This window comes from Capra hircus, chromosome 12, assembly GCF_001704415.2.
Source record: "Capra hircus breed San Clemente chromosome 12, ASM170441v1, whole genome shotgun sequence".
In the NCBI taxonomy this organism is placed as follows: domain Eukaryota; kingdom Metazoa; phylum Chordata; class Mammalia; order Artiodactyla; family Bovidae; genus Capra; species Capra hircus.
The window spans coordinates 18731106-18747295 of NC_030819.1; the positions used below are offsets into that span (position 1 = coordinate 18731106).

A 16190-nucleotide genomic window follows, 5' to 3' on the forward strand; every position below is an offset into this window, starting at 1 on the left:
ATAATTTATATAAAGGCAAGTTTTATGAAAATGTAACATAAAAGCCTTTATATATTATATTTTATCTATTCATAAAGCACAAACACAGCAATAAACATGCAAATATATGAAAATGTATGTGTATTTTATAGATAAATAGAGATAAATGTGTATATGTATTCACATATTTAGCTTTAATTATATCTATACTGTAATGAATGTGTCGCAAAAGTAGTAGTAAGGTAGACAAATTTACTCTAAATTTATTGCAGTTAACCATCTGTGATGAAATTCTCATAGATCCTCCTTAATATTTTTAATAAATGAAGAAAAAAAACACTAAAATTACCAACACACAATATTTAAAAACTATCTTTTTAGGTAAGCTGCAATTCCCCGCTTCTCTCTGCTTGCTCACTGACTGATACAGTGTTCTCTCCAACTATTGCACTTCTGGTCTCCTTTCATTTTCTGAATTAGCCCCTACTCTTCAGGGGACCAGATAACACACGCCTGTGTTCTGTCAGCTTGTTCTGCAATAAATCATCAGAGGCAGCACCATTTGTTTAGTCCTATTTAAGAGGGTCTCCTGGGAAAATGTGAGAAGAAAAAATTCTGTCAAATGCACTTTTATTTCTTCCATCGCTGACTTCCATACACTATGATCTTTCAGACCCTTAGTGGTGCCACTCTATTCACTATTTGCTTTTAAATATTGTGAGACACTACTGCTGCATTAGTGAAGACCTCAGATCATAGCTCCTGTAAGATTAGTGAAAACAAAAAGCAATTAATTGCTAAATATTTAATGATAGGGTGAATCTCTTTGCTCAGGCATATTGTTCTCTCCATTAAATGAAAGCTCAGGAAACTTTGTTCTAACTATTCTTCCCTTCATTTATGAAAAGAGTATTCCACTCAGTCTTATGCAGAAAAGCCACATCACCATATGTGATAAACAAATTAGAATTATCACCATATGCATAGAGTTGTAACTAAAATCATATTTTATGCATTACTTTTAAGTGTCCTTTATGTATTAAGTAATAGTAGGTTATCATATAAGACATCAAGTAAATAGATACTCTTTTAGACTGGAAATTGACAAGGAAATGTAGTGGTCATTTGGTTCAAGCACATTGTGTTACAAATGAGGAACTGAATTCAGAGGGATGATGGGACTTGTTGAAGGTCATACAGACAGTTAGACTAAAACCTTTGAAGCTGTGCTTGTTCTGGTTTCTCCAGCATTTTTGGATGCCTATGTGTCAATGATTCAGTGTCTCCCCATCAGATGGTCACACTAGGGCATCTGGCATATGGGATCTCTTCAGGATGCTCACATTATTACTAGAGCTGAATTTGAGAAAGACAGGGACAGGAAAAATATCCGAGAGACTAGATGAGAAGAAAAAGTTTTTGTAACGAAGGAAAATTTAAATATACCCTGTAAAACCTATAAATAACCTTAAAAAAATAACCGAATAAGCTTACTTTTCAAAAGGTTTTCTGAGTTCAGGGATATTGAGTGATTCAATGGAAAGTGTTGACATCCATCTTTAGAAATACAGTAAGTCCTACATAAGAACCTTCAAATATGTGAACTTGCCCAGCTGTTGTACCTTTACTCCTATACTTTTCAAAGTACTGTACTGTAAGGTTACAAATGTTTTCTTTGTGTTTGTTTTTTTAATATATTATTTGTGTGAAAAGTATTATAAACCTTTTATAGCCCTGGTGACTCAGATGATAAAGAATCTGCCTGTAATGTGGGAGACCTAGTTTTGATCCCTGGGTTGGGAAGATCCCCTGGATGAGGGCATGGCAGCCCACTCCAGTATTCTTGCCTGGAGAATCCCCATGGACAGAAAAACCTGGTGGGCTACAGTCCATGGGTCACAAAGAGTTAGACACGACTGAGCAACTAAGCCCAACGCAGCACATGGTCCAGTACTATATAGCCTGATTGCGTTAGCTGGTTGCCTCGGCATAACTTTGTTGGACTTAAAAACAAATTGGACTTTCAAATGCATTCTTGGAACAGAACTCATTCATATGTAGGGAACTTACTCTACTTTGTCACCTGTTATCAACGTGAACTTAAGGAGATGATCTTGTCATTCGAAATCCTCACTGGTGATGACTTTCGGTATGACACTGAGCAATACACTGATTGCTCATTAATGGTTAAGTTCCACCTCATCTTGGCCTGAGCTCTGAGCTCTATCCCAGACTATAATCATTCTGAGATGTGGTCTGAAGACTCTGGTCAGGTAGACTTGCCATTGCAGGGGCTGGCAGTTGAGGTCTTCAGTTTGTTACAGTTGGAGACAAATTCACTTGTAAACACTGGGTCAGGGCTAATATCCCTTTATAATCAATAAAAGCAAGACCACTCTAACTCCTTATATTTTGGAAATACATTTTCCATGAATAAACTTTGTAGCCAGGATGAGGCTAAGCAAAACATGACAGATGAAACAGGCAGGAGTAGGTCTCTCTTGCAATTCTACTCTCTCTTATTCCTCCTCCTTGTTGTTCAGTCACACAGTTGTGTCTGACTGTGACCCCATGGACTTCAGCACGCCAGGCCTCACTGTCCTCACCATCTCCCAGAGTTTGCCCAAGTTCATGTCCGTTGCATCAGTGATGCCATCCAGCCATCTCATCCTCTGATGCCCTCTTCTGCCCTCAATGTTTCCCAGCATCAGGGATTTTTCCAGTGAGTCCTTCTTAAGCTCTATTTATTCACACTCAAACTTTCTTTATGCTGTTTCCCTATCAAAAGCTTAGCCACAGGAAGAATTAATAATTTAATAGTGTGGTATTGTCCAATTCTGGGCACACATGCATTTTAAGAGAAGGTTTAATGGGAAGGGCACAAACTTGAAATTATTAAGGATCACCATGTGCCAGGTGGGTCTTAAATATGTGTTGCATTATCTAGTCCTGTTAAGTAATTCTGAGTTAGATACAGCTAACTCACTTATACAGATAAGAAGATAAAAAGGAAATAGAAAGGATAGCAAGGAACTGTGAGGCATGGGTGTGTGTATGTTGGTGAGAGGGAGAGGAATGGGTGTGTGGGGTGAGTTGGAAAAGCCATGACTTGATTAATTCTATTCTGAAAGTCTTTGGCAATTTTGATCACAATTTTGTAAGTTGAAATCCTTGTTTATTCTATGGGGGTCTTGTTATTCTGAAGAAATTACTGTTGTTAAAAATACTTACTGGTCAGTGCCTCGATTTCTTAAAGAAATAGAATAAGACAAGTGCTTGCTAAACACACTGTACTGCTCATAGCGTTTGTTTCACAAACTAGGCTTTTTGTTTTCCTCCTTAGTGCTGCTGGCCTTGGCTGGGTAATCTGGTAAAAAGAGACAATCTCCACTTCCTCTCCTTCTGATATTTAGTTCCTTCAGTTCACGGGTGCTCAAAGGTGGGTACTGAAACTCTCAGAAGTAGAATTTACTTACCAAATTACCCAAGTGATTCCTCTGGGTCAATTCCATTCCTTCTGTCTCCAGCCAGTTTGCTCCTTAGATGTTCTCTGATCTGCTTTTAATTCAACGGCACTTCGAATTCCTCTATCCCCTTCCTCTTGCTCTGTGATAAAGGAAAACTTTCTTGGGAGGTGAGATGCATAATCTCTTTATATATATTGGGCTGGCCAAAAACTTTGGGTTTTTCTGTTAAAATTCTACAGAAAATTTCCCACAAGCTTTTTGACCAACCCAATATTTCACAGTGAAGATGCTTCCAATGTGACAGTTGACAAGTGCAGGAAGGGGAGAGACTCTTGAATCAAATGTTTGCAGAGTTATCCACGAACTTCCATCCCGGCACTCTGTTCCAAATAGTTATTACCATTTCTACTGTGAAGATGTAAATCATGTTATAATGAAATTCTTCAGTTTTTTTCTGCACATGGAAATAGGTTAGTTTAAGGACTCATTTGAGTGAAACTCCATTTACAAAATGATGATATAAGAGTAATTCAGTGATCATTTAATTCTAGCAAAGGCAAAGAAAGATTTCAGACTTGAGAAAAATTTTGTCTATATTTTTCAGAAATGATTGATATACAACAGTCTATAATTTAAAAAAACTATGCCCAGTGTCATACCTAATAACATGAGTTATTGCTGAATTTTCATACAACCCATGTTTTTATACAGGATACCAAAGTTGACAACCTAAAGAAATACTGATATCACAGACTGCTCAATGACTTATCTCAAAAAATCACAAGGCTGGGTTGAATGAATTCACTCAGGAAGAAACAATTTTGATTGTACCTGAGGGTTCTGATGGTAGAAACAATATTTTTAGTGATTGAAAACAATTAGCAGTAAACTAATTGAGTCCTTTTCAAAGTATCTTTATTGAATACTTAGAAAAGCTGAGTATTGGGAGGAAATAGCATATTAGCTTCTGTCCTTTAATTAGAAAAGAAAACTCCAGATACTACTTCATTGATAAGATGTTCCTGGACAAATAGAGGATAAAAGACATATCTAAGAGTTTTAAAACTAATATTCCACCACACGCTCCCTCCCTCCCTCTTTCTCATCTTTCTTTCCTAATATTTTTATGCCATCCTGTGTCCTATGGCCAAAGAAATGTTTAAACCCTTCAGTTGATCAGAAAACAAAAAGAAATGTTATGATTCTGTGATAGTTAGAAAATATATATGTGTATTTTCTCATTTTTGGTAGCTGGTTTATTTTAGCAGCTGATGTATTTGAATGAAATTTTCACATGTGAGAGAGTAATGATTAGGACAAAAGAAAAGGTTCATGTTTACATTTTTCTTTTTTCCTATGCTTTTGTACTAATATACAATTTGATTGGACTACCCTGATGGCTCAGATGGTAAAGCGTCTGTCTACAATGCAGGAGACCTGGGTTTGATCCCTGGGTTGGGAAGATTCCCTGGAGAAGGAAATGGCAACCCACTCCAGTACTGTTGCCTGGAAAATCCCACGGACGGAGGAGCGCTACTGTCCATGGGGTCGCAAAGAGTTGGGCACGACTGAGCGACTTCACTTTCTTTCTTTCTCACAATCTGATGATTATACATTAGGATTGTACAGTTAATTTACTTGTTTCTTTTAATCCTTATTTAGAGACTTAAATCACCTTTGAATGAGTTTTATGCTAACTTTAAGATTTTGTACTACTGTTCTGAAACTGTTATATCTTTGACCCAAGAATGTATATGGTTTGTTTAGAGACATTACTCATATGTTTGATGCTATTCTGACTAGTTGTACGACACCAAACAAAGTGCGTGGTCTTTCTAGCCTCAGTTTCTTCATTGGTTGAATGGAGGTGATAATATTATTGGTGAGACTAAAGGAGATTTTGTGTAAGAGCATTTATCATGGTGTATATGCAAAGAGAGGGCCCTGAATTTTGGCTCAGATTAACTGATTCTTCTTAATACATGCAGAATACTAGACTGTTTCAGATTAATTTATATAACAATAACTCAGAAATTCAAGAAAACTCCTTTAATTGATCCCAGTATAAAATGTGACTATAACTGTGAAAGATAATTTAAAATACATATATATTCACCTGAATGTTATCCTTTAAGTCATCTTGGAAAGTAAACATATATTCTAACAACTTTACCATTGCTTAAAAACTTTTTAACCTTACTAATGGAAAACTCTTATAAAGCAAATTCTGAGCCATATTAAAAGAAAACAACAACTCAGTGTTATTGTTTTATTTGACTAAAAATTGAACCCATCCTTTAGAAGTGAGGAAAGACAAATGATATGCTTTGTCTCCTCTGAAAGAGCCTTGTAAATTATAAGAGCTATACAAATGTAAGATGGTTTAGAGCAGAGTATTAAAGAATGACCTCATTGAAAATATTAAAAAAGTATGCCTCAGGCTCTTAAAGAAATTCTGAAAACCTCAAGTGTTTTGAGCTCTAGCTTTATTGCTTATGGTATAAGTATTGTCTCCTAAATGCCTACATGGAGGTAGACAGCACCTATTTGAATATGTAAAATTTAATTGATAAAAAGATATTCATATTATCAATTTTATTACTACTCTGCTTTTAACCATTTCTTACAATATCTAAAATTATCTTTTACCAACTAATTTTATCCAGGTACATATTAGACTGCTGAACCATGTTATTTAGTTGGCTTTTCTAAAGACCCTTCAGGTTTGGGTCAGAAGTGTTGCCGTGGCAACCCAACTGTGGCTTGGGCTGGAGTGCCACAAAAGGTTGACCTCATTTCAGAGTTGTTTAAATGAAGAGTTGAAGTTGAAATTAAAATTTTTAAAAGTGTTAAGTTTCTAATATTTGGAGTATGGTGGTGCAAATGTGCTAAAATCCAAGCAGATCATGTTAAAGTGGAGTGAAAGCCCAGGAAAATGGCATCCAGAACTGGCAGGAAGAACAGCACTTCCAGTTCAGAGTCATATTTGAACAGACAAGAAAAATCTGACTTATCTTGGCAGTTTAAAAATACTGTGGTGTAAGCTGATCATCACCAGGTTCTCACCAATAATTGAGAACCTGAGGGAGAATAGTGTTTGATCATATAGTTTCCTTATTTGGACAGATTGATTTCATCCCGCAAATGCTTGTTGATTGAGTCCCCGTCAGTTCTTTTTCAGAGGTCATTTGAAATCTTTTTGATTTTTTAAAAATTTTATAAGTTCAGCACTTCTCTTTTCTATTCTGTCACTTTGTATTAATTATATTTTCTGGCTATTGACTGGATATGATACTTCCTAATAAAAGCTGACTTATCTCTTTCTCCTTAAGTACAGTGATAAGCACAGTGTCTGCTGAGACATCTTATCTCAACTGGGAAGTCAGGGATTATGGGTAAGTGGCTCTGCTAATGTGAGAAGAGCTATAACAGTGCATGCCGTACTTTCTATATTAGTGCGTCTTTAGATATTCATAGGAACTTTGGAAATATATAGACAATTGTTAAATATCAAGTTTTAAAAAACAGCAAATTTTTGAAGTAACATTTTGAAAATGGATGAATATATCATTTTTTCTAGGAGAAAATGATCAATATTCTTTAAAATTTTCCACCAAATAATTAACAGCTTTATTAGAGATATCCCTAGAGCAAGCGTGTGCTTTGCAACATAGATAAATCCATTAGGAGGCAGAGAGATAGGAGGGAACACAGTCACAACACCAAAGATGCACTTTGTATATAATGGGATACAAATCAGATGCTATCAAAATACTCAGCTTTACGTATGTCAGTGGCTTAGTTACAGTGGATAAAAATTATCAAGCATCTTCAATGAAATTATGTGAAATGCTCCTTGCAATCTACTCTATAATTTATAGGCTTTCAGTCATTTCTTTTTATAGCTTATAAAAATGGAAGAATATCTTGAAAATGCATGCATACTACTTGCCATTGTTTGTTTCTGATTCAGTTAATGAAATTCTGATTCCAGTAGTTTAAGAAAAGCTATGTATTGTTTTCCTCATCCTGCAAATACACCTTCAATTGAAAACATTTTTTTCTTTTAAAATGGAAGAGGTTGGAATTGAGAATAATAAAGTTACAGACATACTAAATCCTTCTCATTCAAAGTCACTTCCGTGCTCTTCACATTTGCAGGTTTAACATGTTAGCAATTAAGAACATTTAAGTTAGATTCATATTTTAGATTCAAAGAAGACATGTTTTCAAATGGTCTATCATGTAAACGTTGATTTTTAGGTACTTTGTCAACATGCCAACTTGGCTTCCAAGAAGTTAGTACCTGCTCATAAGTATAATTGTTACATTTGAAAGGATACCTTATTCCACTCAGAGCAAGAGAAGGGAGAAATCAAGACTCCACTAAGACATGTGTATCAGGGCAGAAGAACTGTTACCAAAGCCCAGGAAATAACATCAATACACCCATCAGAGTCAGTGCCGTAGTTTCAGTTGCGGCCGTACATCCTGCTCCAGCTGTGTCTAAAGCACTACCACCGTCTGTTCGATGGATTTGCTTCACATCACTGAGGTTCATCTCCTCTGGTATCCCTGTAGAGGCAAATAAGAAAATCATGGAATGAGGGATATACCACCTCACCATGATCCTTCTAGAACGACCCTCTACCCAAATTGTGGACACGATTGTTTTGAATCTTTTTGTGTAGCAGTCCCTGTGTGTTTCACCTAACCCTAAACGATGAATATGACACATACTTCTGCATTTCTTGAATTGGAACGTATAAGACCTTGGTTGGGAGTGCTCAGAAACTTTATGAGAACAAAGTAAAAAGTACTTTCTAGCTTTTTGAAAGCATTTGGCATATTTCTCTAATGGTATCGAAGTAAAGAAATTTAATTAAAATGTCCGGAGGTATAGTATCTGTGCTTGGCCCCGAGATGTAACAATGGTAGGAACCGTGTGAAATCTTTTCTTATGAAAATAAAGCCATGTAAGGAGAGATAATTAAATTGGACATTTTTAAAAAGTAGAATTTAAGTAGATCATATTTTGTATTAGGCTAAACTATGCACAGATCCTTATTGAAATATATCAAAGAATAATAATAAATATTAAATGATACCCTTTATACACACGCAGAGCTATGGGGATAGGGGTATAGGCATCTGTCAGGAGATCAAATAATTTAGTAGTAGGATGGATTGGGGATTAAAGTTATGGATGAAGTGTTTGATTAAAGAAAAGAAAATGTTGTACAACATTATAGACCAAAATCTACTCACATCCTGGTTACTACCTCTGTGTGTTGTAAAACCCGACAAACTGAGGAGGAGGCCAGTCCCCAGTTACTGGGGATGACATATTTCATCCTTTAAGATTATTTTCTTGAAGAAGTTTACCTTACTATGATACCCCTAAGAAATTCCTGATTTATCAGTTACTATCTAGTGTCACCCATGTGCTGAGACTGTGAGACTGTCTGGATTATCTCATGGTATGCCACCATCAGTCACAATTAACAGGTTTAAATTCAACGTTACTAGGGCCACAAATATTGACATCGTAATTACAGTGAGACTGAAAAGAAAAGCTTCATATAAAGAAAAGTCAATATTTATGTAATTAGGTCAATACATATATATAATTCAGAAAGTAAGCTCCACTGCGTTCAGGGATGAGAGCATTAAAACAAAGCTCAGCTCTACTGATCTGACATATTGATTTTACAGTCTGAGCACTTGTGTTATTATTCATTGTTTGGGTACTTGTTTTGCCCTTCTATGTCATTAGGCAAGATGAATAAACTAGCAATTCCTTTTTTTTTTTTTTTTTTAATGGAGACTGGAGAAGAGTGTGCATATTTTAGTCATGGTTTTATACTCCTTGTTATGTTAGAATATAACAAGGAGCTGTGTGGACTCTAGGCAATTAAATTTTTTTCCAAGATAACTACATAAATTTGAGCTTTAAGGGATTTATTTTTCTTTTTTAAAGCACTGTGAGGAGGTCCCTGGATTGGATTCATGAAACAGTTTTTTTATGCCTTCTGGAGTCAGTATTTTCCTCATTCATTCATGAGCCAGGCACTGGTTTGGGCTTGAGGGTACCGTGGTGAGTACAAATATGAAAATAGAAGATGTTAAATCTTATGTCTGGAAGTCAGGCAATATGAGGAGGGATTATCTCATCTTCAGTCAGATGCCATTTTAACATTGGAGATAGAGGTATTACCAATAAATGCACTAGTTCTAAGGATGATGGTCCCTTGAGGTAAGAATTATATAGAAAGAATGAAAGATCTCTTGAAGAGCCTGGCAGTCAGGGCTGCAATTTCAGATCAAATCACAACCTGGCCTGAACTTCTGTTAAGAAATCTTTGCATGCCAAGAAGGCCAAACCCACAATGATCTGATGTAGTGATTGTTTTCTTAAAGGAACTTAATTCACTGAGCTTACAAATTATACTAAAGCTCAGCCAAAGACCCATAAAACAAAGACCAGTTTGACAATTTTGCACATTAATAAATTAAACAAAAATCAAGTAATTTAAAATAAACTTTTCTACGCCTAATGGCAACACACAAAGATGACAATAAATTCTTATTTCTGCCCTTGGTGGCTTGCAGTCTGGAAGAGGTAGACAGATAGCCATGCTATTACAAAAACAAATGAAATGTTAAAATTTGGGCACCTGCTTGATGGTTGGTGCTATGAGGTAATATTATCTGACAAAAGATGAGGTGTCAGTTAACCTACTGTCTAATTGACAAAGGCAGGACAGAGAGGGGATGACAACCAGTTTGGGAAGGATATAGCCCTTTATTAAGGAAGATTGCCAAAATATAGCAAAAGTGTTTAAAATGTACACTTACCTAGACACCCAAATTCTGCTTTAGTGGAAAAATTCCATGGGAATAATTTTTAAAATACGCACATATTTATTCACAAAATGTTAATCTGTGCATTGTTAGTGAAAAGTCATAAGCCATTAAGTGACCATTAGTAGGGAACTAGGTTAAGAAAATTGTGCATTTACTTATTTTAAAAGATTGAAAAAGTAGATATTAGTACAGAAGAATGTTTTGATATTATTTTATACACATACTTGCACGGTCTTTCAGGATCTTTCAACTCAGTCTATGGCTGCCTTTCTTTGAGAATAGGGAATCTATCATTGATTTCTGTATTCACTGAGTAAGCATTTAGTAATAAGTAGGTGAAAATCCCATGGGCGGAGGAGCCTCGTAGGCTGCAGTCCTTGGGATTGCTAAGAGTTGGACACGACTGAGCGACTTCACTTTCACTTTTCACTTTCATGCATTGGAGAAGGAAATGGAAACCCATTCCAGTGTTCTTGCCTGGAGAATCCCAGGGATGGGGGAGCCTGGTGGGCTGCCATCTATGGGGTCACACAGAGTCGGACACGACTGAAGTGACTTAGCATAGCATAGTATAGGTGAATGAATAAGTTAATAGCTTTAATCCAGGACAGAAAATTGCAAAACCATAAAAATGTTTCTCTACTTCCATTTGATTTTCCCTTCCCACAGTTTTATTGGGATATTAATTGATATAGCATTATGTAAGTTTAATGTGTACAATATGTTGATTTAAATTTATACTTAAATTTTATAAACTGATTGTTACCATAGTGTTAATGTCTCCAGCATGCCACATAACTACCTTTTTTTTGTTTGTTTTATGGTGAGAACATTTAAGATCTACTCATTTAGCCCTTTCAAGTATATAATTCAGTGTTAATCACTATAGTCACTGTGCTTGACATTAGATACCCAGAACTTATTTATCTTATAACTGAAAGTCTGTACCCTTGAACAACATCTCATTTACCCTGCATCCCAGTTCTTGGCAGCCATCAATCTACTGTTTCTGTGAGTTTGCTTTTTTTTTTTTAAACTTATAGATACAAGTCATGCAGCAGAGTATTCATCTTTCTCTGTCTGACCTCTTTCACTTAGGATAATGCCCTCAAACTTCATCTAAGTCATAGCAAACGGCAGGATTTTCTTTTTTCATGTCTGAATAACATTCCATTGTTTTTATATACTATACATCTTTATCCATTCATCTATTGACAGGCTGTTTTTGTATCTTGGTTATTGTGATTAATGCTGCAGTGAATATGGGAGTGCAGATATCTCTTCGAGATCCTGTTTACATTTCCTTTGGGTAAATATCCAGAGATGGAATTGCTGGATCATACGGTAATTCTATATTTTAATTTTGGGGGGAACCTCCATGCTGTTTTCCATAGTGATTGGATCAATTTGCATTCCCACCAAGAGTATACAAAGATCCTCTTTTTTCCACATCCTTGCCAATACTTATCATTTGTCTTTTTGGTAATCAGTTCAGTTCAGTCACCCAGTGGTGTCCAACTCTTTGCAACCCCATGGACTGCAGCCTGCCAGGCTTCCCTGTCCATCATCAACCCCTGGAACTTGCTCAAACTAACGTCCATCGAGTCGGTGATGCCATCCAACCATCTCATCCTCTGTTGTCCCCTTCTCCTCCTGCCTTCAATCTTCCCCAGCATCACGGACTTTTCCAAGGAATCAGTTCTTCGCATCAGGTGGCCAAAGTATTGGAGCGTCACCTTCAGCATCAGTCCTTCCAATGAATATTCAGGACTGATTTCCTTTAGGATGAACTGGTTGTATCTCCTTGCAGTCTAAGGGACTCTCAAGAGTCTTCTCCAATACCACAGTTCAAAAGCATCAATTCTTTGGCACTCAGCTTTCTTTATAGTCCAACTTTTATATCCATACGTGACTACTGGAAAAACCATAGCTTTGACTAGACCGACTTTTGTCGGCAAAGTAATGTCTCTGCTTTTTAATATGCTGTCCACGTTGGTCATAGCTTTTCTTCCAAGGAGCAAGCGTCTTTTAATTTCATGGCTGCAGTCACCATCCTCAGTGATTCAGGAGACAAAGAAATAAATTCTGTCACTGTTCTCATTGTCTCCCCATCTATTTGCCATGAAGTGCTGGGACTGGATGCCATGATCTTAGTTTTCTAAATGTTGAGTTTTAAGCCAGCTTTTTCACTCTCCTCTTTCTCTTTCATCAGGATCTTTAGTTCCTCTTCACTTTCTGCCATAAGGGTGGTGTCATCTGCATATCTGAAGTTATTGATATTTCTCTATGAATCTTGATTTCAGCTTGTGCTCCATCCAGCCTGGCATTTCACATGATGTACTCTGCATAGAATTTAAATAGCAGGGTGACAATATACAGCCTTGACATACTCCTTTTCCTATTTGGAACCAGTCTGTTGTTCCATGTCCAGTTCTAACTGTTGCTTCTTGACCTGCATACAGATTTCTCAAGAGGCAGGTCAGGTGGTCTGATATTCCCCTCTCTTGAAGAATTTCCACCATTTTTTTGTGATCCACATAGTCAAAGGCTTTGGCATAGTTGATAAGGTGGAAGTAGATATTTTTCTGGAACTCTCTCGCTTTTTCAGTGATCCAATAGATGTTGGCAATTTGATCTCTGGTTCCTCTGCCTTTTCTAAATACAGCTTGAACATCTGGAAGTTCTCAGTTCTTGTACTGTTTTTGATAATAGCCATTCCAACAGTTGTGAGGCAATGTCATATTGTGGGTTTGATTTTAATTTTCTTCATAATTAGTTCTGTTGAGCATCTTTTCATGTATCTGTTCACATTTGTATGACTTCTTTGGAAAAATATTTACTTCCTTAAGTTCAGTCTCTTTTAATATAAAGACATAAAATTATACCGCAGCAACACAGAGTATAGAATAAAATATTAGAATTAGGTGAAAACCTGGAATTTTACATCTGAGATAAAAGTAGTGAATATAATAGCCAAATTCAGTGTGAGAATATTAACTTAGCAAGTACTTACTAAAGTTGCTATGGATCTTGTAACATTCAATAAAAACTATTACCCTTGGTCATTACTTGATAGACTTGAATGGTCATTTATATTAAAATTAGCCATAGGTATATTGACTGGACATTTGGGTGTATAACCAATCTGATATGGTTTATGTAACAGTTTACCATTTTTTAAAGATTAATCCATTCTTATCTCTTAGGAAATATAATTGATAGACTCACCCAGACTATTGAGTCACTTTAATCTAGGGTGTATCCTGAAAAAATGCTATTATTTTCCAGTTTTCCTTGAGGGCTTCCATGCAATCCAGTAACAAGAGCAGAGTGATTGTACAGTTGAAGAGAGAAGGTCTGTGATAATCATGAATACCATTATGGAATGTCACCTCTGTGATCTTCTATTTGATATTTAGAGTCTGACTAATAAATGGGATTATTATTCTGTTCTCTGTGAGAAAAGGTGTGAAATTTATTTATAGTTCTTTTGGTTGATGCTTTATAACCAAGCGTAGTCTTCCTTTTTGACAAATTATGTGAGAATAATGAAGTAATTTTAATTGTTGGTATGTTAAACAGTGAGTTAAAACATTAATAGGAGATTATGACTGTAAACCAAAGTTTACTTTAAATAAAGTATTATGATGTATTGAGATATTTCAGTTCTGGGTATTATCAGGGATTATTATCACTTGTTACTCCATCAAATGGATTATTGATTGCTCTCCAACAATTAATAGTAAATAGCTTTTATTTTTCAGGATAGAGTTTTTAGCAGAGAAAATACTGTTTGGATTTTTTTATTTTTTCAGTTTCTAGTGTTATTTTTTATTTCATAATGACCATCCAGGTGTTTTTCCTCACTTTGTGGTATTGATTTCTGAAGACTTCAGAAAGGAAACACATCTCATATGAAAAATGCTTCCCTGGTGGCTCAGACGGTAAAGCGTCTGTCTACAGTGTGGGGGACCTGGATTCAATCCCTGGGTCAGGAAGATCCCTGGAGAAGGAAATGGCAACCCACTCCAGTACTTTTGCCTAGAAAATTCCATGGACGGAGGAGCCTGGTGTCCATGGGGTCACAAAGAGTCGGACATGACTGAGCGACTTCACTTTCTTTTCTTTAATTATTTTAAGCAATTTTGTATTACTATTGTGAGTTTTTTTAAGACAAGTATTGTGAAACTTCTAGAAATAATTTTTAAATAGAAAATTTAAAATGCCATTTTTGTGCAATTGCTAACAAAGACCAAATATTGTGTGTGCTAAGTCACTTCAGTCACATTCGATTCTTTGCAACCCTATGGACTGTAGCCCTCGAGTCTCCTCTGTCCATGAGTTTCTCCAGGGAAGAATACTGGAGTGGGTGGCCATGCCGTCCTCCAGGGGACCTTCCCACCCAAGGACTGAATCTGTCTCTTGTATCTCCTGCATTGGCAGGGGGTTCTGTATAGAGTTTATTCAATATACTAGTCCTTATTTATATACTACAGACTTAGTTGTAAGAATTTATAAGTATCGAAACAATTAAAATTAGTGATTCTGTAAATTATTTGTGAAGAGTATAAGACTGATCAGATATTGCTAGTTAGTGAAGTCACAAAAGATTTTTATATCCTAACTTAGTGATAATATGGAGTTAAATACTATTAAAAATTAAGATATACTAAAGATATACCTGGACACATAGTAGTAATATTCAATGTACCAAAAATAGAAAAATTTTAAAGCACTCGAGAGAAAGGGCAGATAGCTTTTAACAGAACAAAATATTATATTAATTTTCAAGAGCAATAATAGAAGTTAAAATAAAGTCTAACTGTGAAAGAATGTAGAATTCTACACAAAGTTATACAGTATGGAAAAAATAAAGGCATAAGTAAATGTATTTTAACAAAGAGTGCTTTTAATACTCCCCAAATGATTCTAAAGTATTATTAAAAATGTATGTAAACATAAACAGTACAAATGGAGTGGGATGAAAGTTATTAATATAGTAGTGTTCAAAGTAATTGGCAAACATCTAGCTAGCTTACTGTATATAAGCATGTTGGTTGAGAAAACAATAACAAAATGATTAATTTAGATATAATTTAAAAAGATATAATTAAAATATTTGCAAATGATTGTTAAGTATTTGTATGTTCTGAGAAGTGAGAAATATTTACTTTAGGTTTTGTCAAGAAAAGCGTATACTTGAATGAATGTAAAAATTTCAAGCCTAAGAATTTAAAAACTTCATATGGAACATATATTCCTAATCCATTAAAGCAAAGGGGATTAATAAAATCCAATAGAAGTCAGGAAAGAATAAACATGCAAACAAATATGCCCGAAGGGCAAAATCAGATGTTAAAGCCATATGCAAATAATTTAGTAATCTCTAAATGAAATGAACTGCATTAATCGGAAAACAGACACTCAGTTTGGATTTCAAAAGAAATTTAGCACCATAATAAAATGATACATAAAAGGTGAGAGTAAAAGCTTGGAAAAACACACTACAAGTAAATAATAACCAAAAGAAAGGTGATGTCATTATATTAATAAAAGACATGAGTTTTGAACATTAAAAAGGGGTAAAGAAAGTCTTCGCATAATAACAAAAGAAATAATTGAACATACAGATATAACAATTCTGTGCCCAAGAGCATATTTTCAAAATAAATCAATATTAATAAAGGGAAAGAATTGGATAAAATAACAAAGCAAAATGGACACATAAACATTCAGTGAGAAATTTTAATCCTGCTATCTCATTACCTGATAGCTCAAGCAAATGAAAATTAGTAAGGATATGGATGACTTGGTCATCCACATCTTTGGACCAGGAAAAGAACTCCACTGACTTCCAGCCATGATTCTAGTAATAAT

At 35.4% G+C, this 16190-nt stretch overlaps 1 protein-coding gene across 1 annotated transcript in view; it reads right to left on the minus strand.

Annotated features, from left to right (window-relative positions):
• The window catches only part of GPC5 (glypican 5), a 1608220-nt gene continuing 1599082 nt past the window's right edge, over positions 7053–16190 (minus strand). The window contains exon 8 of the mRNA XM_018056453.1: positions 7053–8021. Coding sequence (XP_017911942.1) covers positions 7864–8021 — 158 coding nt within the window. The 3' untranslated portion in view covers positions 7053–7863. The remainder of the gene's footprint in view (positions 8022–16190) is intronic.